The 8319-nt window shown below is 32.3% G+C and overlaps 1 protein-coding gene across 1 annotated transcript; it reads left to right on the forward strand.

Moving 5' to 3' along the window:
- Positions 1-5304: 5304 nt before the first annotated feature.
- On the forward strand, positions 5305-7329 carry LOTGIDRAFT_154199 (hypothetical protein; the record flags this gene model as incomplete). The annotated part of the gene is made up of 1 exon (XM_009061909.1): positions 5305-7329. One exon carries the CDS (start codon positions 5305-5307, stop codon positions 7327-7329), a length of 2025 nt encoding a protein of 674 aa, XP_009060157.1.
- Between the last annotated feature and the right edge of the window lie 990 nt (positions 7330-8319).

An 8319-nucleotide genomic window follows, 5' to 3' on the forward strand; every position in this document is an offset into this window, starting at 1 on the left:
CACCTACAAGAAGCTATGTTATATCAAAACCTTATTATCAATTTGTATTGCGGAATATTGTTTATTGCATATACTTTGATGTGTCTTGCAGCTTTATAGATATCACTACACAATGAAATTACCATGATTATTAAGTAAAATATACCTTTTGATTTAAATACTTATAAGAATTTGGCACTTGTTTAGCTTGCAAAATGTTTATTGGTTGTTTTTCACATGTCACTGTCTAGAAATTCCAAAACAAGGCTGTACATACAAGTATTCATTGAATATTATTTAACGTTTCATGAACACATTTTGATCCTTTCTGTCTGTAAGTGTGGAATATTCCTGTAATCTTAATATCAATATGGTTTTGACGTGGGTATAATGACTAATTGTAATAACTGTATTGATTAGATATTATTAGTCAGAGAAAATAGAAGATAATAAATGGATTTTTAATCTGTTGATCGTTATTTACAAAATCAGAAGTAATCGTCGCAATATTATTCATGATGAAACCAAATTTGTATTTCTGAGAAGTAAAAATTTATAGATCATTTAGTGAAATGTAGGTTATATTTACAGTACAGAATATATTGTATTATGTCGAAAGAGCAACGTGTAACACAGTTGAATGTAATCTGACAAAGGTCAAACGACAATAAAGTAGATGGAAAGGATTATCTGAAAGATTTGAAACAACAATAACGTAGATTGAAAGGGTGATCTGAAAGTTGAAACAACAATAAAGTAGATTGAAAGGGTGATCTGAAAGAGATGAAATAACAATAAAGTAGATTGAAAGGGTGATCTGAAAGAGATGAAATAACAATAAAGTAGATTGAAAGGGTGATCTGAAAGTTGAAACAACAATAAAGTAGATGGAAAGGTGATCTGAAAGTTGAAACAACAATAACGTAGATTGAAAGGGTTATCTGAAAGAAATGAAATAACAATAAAGTAGATTGAAAGGGTGATCTGAAAGAATTGAAACAACAATAAAGTAGATTGAAAGGGTGATCTGAAAGAAATGCAATAACAATAAAGTAGATGGAAAGGGTGATCTGAAAGTTGAAACAACAATAACGTAGATTGAAAGGGTGATCTGAAAGAAATGAAATAACAATAAAGTAGATTGAAAGGGTGATCTGAAAGATTTGAAACAACAATAAAGTAGATTGAAAGGGTGATCTGAAAGAAATGCAATAACAATAAAGTAGATGGAAAGGATGATCTGAAAGAATTGAAACAACAATAAAGTAGATGGAAAGGATGATCTGAAAGATTTGAAACAACAATAACGTAGATTGAAAGGGTGATCTGAAAGTTGAAACAACAATAAAGTAGATTGAAAGGGTGATCTGAAAGAAATGCAATAACAATAAAGTAGATGGAATGGATGAGCTGAAAGTTGAAACAACAATAAAGTGGACTGAAAGGATGATCTGAAAGTTGAAACAACAATAAAGTAGATTGAAAGGGTGATCTGAAAGAAATGAAATAACAATAAAGTGGATTGAAAGGGTGATCTGAAAGTTGAAACAACAATAACGTAGATTGAAAGGGTGATCTGAAAGAAATGAAATAACAATAAAGTAGATTGAAAGGGTGATATGAAAGTTGAAACAACAATAAAGTAGATTGAAAGGGTGATCTGAAAGAAATGAAATAACAATAAAGTAGATTGAAAGGGTGATCTGAAAGAAATGAAATAACAATAAAGTAGATTGAACGGGTGATCTGAAAGAAATGAAATAACAATAAAGTAGATTGAAACAATAATAAAGTAGGTGGGAAAGGTTGTTTAAAAGATTAAATAACAATACAATAGATGAAAAGGGTGATTTTAGGATAAGAAATGTTAATAGAGAAAATTAAAGTGTAATCGGAAAGAAAAGAAATCGATGATATAGTTATAATGACAATACATAACAAATAACCATTATCTGAATTGAAATTGAGTTTTGAGTCTTACTTTTCTGCGAAAGATCGGGTTATTGAAGAAATGCAAAGCCCTGCGGTGTACAAGGAGGAGCATTTTACCTGATCAGAGGCTTTTGTCTCTATTTCTTAGTTTTCGTCTTTCTCCGGATCTGTAACGAACATAGACTGAAACACAAGGTAAGGTTGTCAGCCATACAAAAGATACTGTGAATAAGATAAGAATAGAGTAATAATATCTTACAATGTGACATTATTTCTATCTATTGATTAATTGATTTATTAAATATTGACACTAACAAATCTCTTCAATAGGTCTAAGTAAAATAAATAACAAATCAATTTTTGAAAGTCTTATAAATGTAGACGTTAATCATCATAATATGAGGATGTATTACCAGCCACAGAGTTCTAATCCTGGATTTTACAAGAACGCCATAGGATCAGGAAGGTCGTTCGACACGCGGCGTAAAATCTCCATGAACACAATCAAAAAAGGGTACAAGCGTGACAAAGAATCTTCAAAACGGCTACATTTGTAACGGCGACATCTTGGCTGAGTCTCCCATTTGGTTTTCTCTGCGTATAGTTCTTATTATGCCTCATGCTTTTCCTGAGCGATCCTCTATTACTCTTGTGCAACATTTCGGGTTAGATGACGTTAGAAAAACCTATAAGCCCGACAGAAGTGCCAAAAAACCCATACTTATCAATAGAAACGGACAACAGTCGTGACGGGCTCACCGTGGGAACGCAATATAGTCCCAAACGTCTGTTTAAGATTTCGTAACTTTTAGGGATGTTTTAAATTTCATGGAATTTGATATGGATTGAAACATATCGTGAACAATTTTGTTGTTTCTCTGATGTATCAGAGATGGTAATTTAGTTTTTTTGGGTTCATTTAATACGACAGCAATTAGCAAAGTTAAAATCAAAATTCGAAAAAAAAGGCATTGATATTGACTTAACAGATAGTGTTAGGTTACCAAATTATTGTAATTTGACAATAGCGGGCCATATGACACCGTATACCTAATGACGATTATAATTATGTATTCTTAATACAAAAAATATAGAACAAAGTGACTGTTATCTGGTGATTATATGATAATATTAATAATCACAATAGGATTAAGATAGCTGGATTAATGTTTTATCACGAGGGTTGCTATGTGTCTTTTGAGCCGTAGTAACACCAACTATGAATATACAAAGCGACATGACTATGTGAAGTTAAAATATATCCTTTATACATTTTACCGTCAGATTATTCACCTCTATATTATTTTGTTTAGAACTTAGCCTTATTTTCTCGTACACACTAACTTATTCTGAAGTGGTTTGGCATAGGATATGCGTATAGAATAATAATGTTGGATTAAATTCTGAATCAGGTAAGGATACACTCTTGTTACCCTGGCCCATGTTAAAAAAATACCACCTAAATTTGAATTGGTGCTACAATATATTGAGCGCTATTATAATATGGTAGGTTACATTTAGTACTCCTTTTACTCTTGCAAATAAACTTTAAGCATCCACATTCCTATACTATATTTCAACTTATTAAATAATTAACTCTACAGACTTATTAATTTAATAATTAATTCAAACGAAATTGACAAAATAAACATATCTATCTTTTCTAAATGATGATGTGGTATTTCATTAAATAATTAGACACATGGTACATTTTATAAAATTAATAATTATAATTATCATTGATACGAATTTGATGCAATATTACGGATTTTTCTTTTTAAATTAAGAGATTACCTGTCTTAAAGCAAAAATTATAAAATTACCTTTCACAAAGCTAAACTTTAATTGGTAATTTTGTCAAGCAACTCAAGACAATCAGATAAGAGCACATTAAAACTCCTTTTTTTACACTTTTTTAAAAGGACATTTTTGTATAGAAAAAATTAAAAGACCATTAAGTAAAGCATAAATCAAGGGACAATTTTATGAAGTATAAATTAAAGGACACTTATGTGAAACACAAATTACAAATTGTAAATATTTCTTAAATCACAAATTTAAATGATACTTTTGTAAACAATAAAAGGTAATATTTGTAAAGCTCAAATAAAAATTGTAATGCATATATAAAAGGTGCATCTTCTTAGTGCACAAATTAAAATGACATTCATGTAAGCACAAATGAAAAGGATGCTTTTGTGAAGCACAAATTACAAAGAAAATTTGTAAAGTATACATTTTAAGGACATTTTTAAAGCACAAATTAAGAAGAACATAATTCCAAAGCACACGGGGTACTTTACAGCATAAAATAAACATGATAATGTAAAGCACAAATTTAAAAAACACACTCTTGTTACGCTTAATTTAAAACGGCTTTAAAGCACACCTTATTGTTTCACGTATAGGACACATTTCCTTTGAACGAGACCCATTGACCTAATAATAAATTTATTTGACACTATAAACCTAAATACTCTTGTTGTTTATTTTGTAATTTATGTAAATATTTATTTAATAATAAAGTTAACCATTATTTAAATTTTTTATATTTTAATTCTCTACACGTATATTCATTACGTTCAACCATGACACTTTCTAAAAATTATTTTCAGTCCAATATCATTTAACAATTGGATATATAAGCATGTTTAGACAAAACTTCTTAATACTTTATCAACGAAGAATACAAATTCGCAGCATAAACTATAGTGAAAATACGACGGGTTTTAGCATTTATTGAGCTTATTAGACATTATCAACGATTAACTAATTTTATGTATTCAGCGAGAAGCAACTTAAAGGCCAAAAAATATTGTATCTTTAATGATTCATTTGCTGAAAGCAAGAATCGTGTATAGCTTTATTACTCACATTTTCAAATAAAGAAATTTTATAAAAGTAATTGGGTTTATATTTTAATCACAGTCACATAAATTACCTTTTATAATTGTTCATGTGACTTGAGTCTTTACATTATTCCTTCTTCTTTTCAGATGCAAAGAATGGAAGACCTAACAACTTAGGTCTAACAAGGAAAAGTAATGCAACTGAAGCCATTAAGAAGGTTATTAAGTGAGATATAACAAGTTAAGAGTTAATTTAATTTGACATGCATGCTTTGATTATAATACATTACAGTATTACATATTAACCAATAACATTAAACATGGAGACCGTCTTAATGGAGGTCTACAGTATGAATAGACTTATTCAATTTGTCACGAAAATACTGAATAATGTATAAACTAATCCTGGAGTGAGTTCAGTGATTTCAGCGGATAAAAGAATTCAATACATACCTCTCAATGAATGGAAGTACATTTGTGAAGGTCGTTAAGTAGACGCCTGTGGGCTTTGCGAGCAGACTGAAGTAGTACGTTTAAAGCAATGATGGAATTGGACAGTAAACTAAAAGTGAATCCCGTGATAAGCGAGACATCTACAATAGATAGCTTACCTGTGGTAGAAATACGCCCCTTTACTAGACAAGTTTGGAGAAGGGAACGAAGTTTTGCTGAATTTTACAATAAACCACCAGAAACTAACCAAAATGCTGAACAGAGGTACTATCCGGGTGAAAATTTGCCTAATATTGTAGAAGTTCTTGCTGATATAACCCAATCTTCTAATAAGGTAGAAGATGATAAGAAACGCACCAAAACAATCACCCACCCAAAGATGCCAAGCATTAACGTCTCGGCATCATATAGTTCTCCAAGTATTATAGCTAGCTTTATTACCAAAGGTGATCGAACCAAAACCACCTTATTTCTGTCTCAACAAGAAGAAAATCCAAAAAGTTATAGTTGTAGGAAGCAGGCTTTGAATTCGGCTACAGTTCGACGTCATCAGCAAATGAAGCTTGATGGCGATCCTCTGAACCTCCCAGAAGAATTGCCCAATAGATTTGTTTATTTGAATCCTTTGAATTACTACAAACAACGTGCTATGAAACATAAGAAATATCGCCAATCACACCATAGCAGTGCCCCATCTGATGATAGAATAAAAGACATCTCTAGTCTACCAGGTAGGGAAATCGGTATTATCGGTATCCAAAGAAAACGATCAGCGGCTAAACCAAGATTACGTCCATTATCGGCTACCAAGAGAGAGTCTTCAGTACATGGCTTGAAATCCGATGGAATGGGAAAGGATATAAAGCAAGCATTGGTTTTTCCCGAATCCAAATCTACTATTATTGAACAGCAGTTGGAAATAGACAGATCGTTTCATCTACAAAGATGTCGCAGAAATATGGACATTGGGTATACCTCTCTAGAACTACTGCAGCATCTTCAAAATGAAACTGGCTTTAGTCGATCTTTGACTCAAGGTGAACTGGCTATTCAACAAGGCAAAGTCAAGAACAAAACCAAATCTAAAGGCGAGAAAAGTACAAAGAGCCTAGCACCAGTGGTACAAATGACAAGGAGACGTGGAAAGATTTTATCCATTCGAAAACTTGGACCCGATCCAATTGTTCAGTCTACAGGAAAATCTAAAAACATATTGGAAACGAAGGAATCTATAAAAGAGACTATACCAGAGGGGATGGATATAAACAGTAATGGATCGGATGTTTCTATGGTGTCAGAAAATGGAGAGAAGCCAATGAGTGGAACTGGGAGTGAAAATAGTTCTGGGTCAATGGAATCGAATGAATGTGAGGAGAAGGAACTTTTCAGAGGCAAAGAAAATGATGATCAACTACTCATAGACACCCCAACTATGAACACACCTGCTAAGGAGAGTCACACACAGAGTCCACTGATTGAAATGGTGGCGAGAGTCAACTCTGATCATACATCCTCGCTCTTACGTACTACCTCAGCTGTTACTGAAAGTGGCAACGATTCCATTGGATCTGTAGATAGTCCTGCAGCTCCAAAGCATTCTGAATCTGTGTCTAGTGAATTACTGGAAACTAAAGACACTGTGTTACTTCCTGAACTTCCAAGACGACCAAAGGCTTGTGCTTATGATGCTGAGTCTTGTAAAAAGCATAATTCAGAAACAGAAAAAAATGTTAGTGACATTAAAAAAAACGTCGCCAATGATTCGGAAAACAATGACTTTGCACCATTTGGCAATAAAGATAGAACAGGCAGTTCAGAAACTCCTGGAGTTGGACCTGAATTGGAAAGTAGTGAGGACAAACCTCTGAATATGTGCGATAATGATAGTCAATTAAGTGATTTCAATATTAACAGTACAGGAGAAACAAAACATAATATTAAACTTCGTGGTGATAATGTAGATAATAATTTGGGTGACTTTACAAAACGCATTGACGATATTGAAGATCCTTTAATAAAAGATCAGCAGACTCAAAATGATAGTGTAATAGACTCTGTTGATCTTACTGAAGATCCTCTTTTACCATCCAATACATTTCTTACCACCAATGTGTAACAGACATTAATTATCTATGTTCTTTATTTTGTTATTTTGTGATATTAATTTACGACTGTTATATTTTATGAAATGGTTTTAGACATGGATGGAGAGTTGGGAATTTCTTTTATTATTTGTAAAGATAGAACAATTGTTAAGATTACTTTTTACTTACCTAAAATCACCCTCTTCCTCTGCCCGTTATTGTAATAGCAACACTGGTATGGACGTTAAAAGATATAGCCATCTATATATTTGCTTTGCAAGCTGATAGGCTCAACTCAAATTATCTTAAAAAATAACTCGTGAATGAATGTCGCCAGTGTAACTTCTAAATGGTGCTATACATTGTGCTGAAATTTAGCTCTATCAGCAAATAATCAGACGGCTAAATCCTTTTGTTGTTCTTGGCTCTTTACCCAGAAAATTCGAGAATGGCAAAAGAAATATTTTTGGATTGTGTTCCTTGCCACAACTCTCTGACAGTCCTCATACTTTCTGCTGGTTGATTTTCATTGCGTGTAAGAACAAAGGTCAACGGTAGACCGTTTTTATGCACACTCATAGAATAATCTGTACATACCACTTTCTTAACAGAACAGACTACAAATAGGCTCATTATGCCCTTGAAATGAACCGAATGGATTATAGAATACAGGGAAAGGACTAATATTAGAATGACACTTGACTAAATAATAATATAGCAGATTAATAAGATTAATAATAACAGGTTTATAAATACAGGCCATTACAAAGGTAATGATATTCAGATATCTTTTTACTTATATACTAATGTGTGACTCATAAAATCCGTGTGTGAAAGAAAATAGCATTACCGCAATCTATAATAATTATTCTTCTTTGAAAAGATCAAGCAGGTTATTATATTAAGTAATGTTTACTTGAGGCAATTAAAAAAGCTAATGGGCAGGGTCAATGAGAAATATTTGAAAGTGTGTGTGGGGGGGGGGGGGGGGGGGGGGTTAATTTTCAAAAAAAAGGGCAAAA

Source organism: Lottia gigantea (genome assembly GCF_000327385.1).
Source record: "Lottia gigantea unplaced genomic scaffold LOTGIsca_5, whole genome shotgun sequence".
NCBI classification, from domain to species: domain Eukaryota; kingdom Metazoa; phylum Mollusca; class Gastropoda; family Lottiidae; genus Lottia; species Lottia gigantea.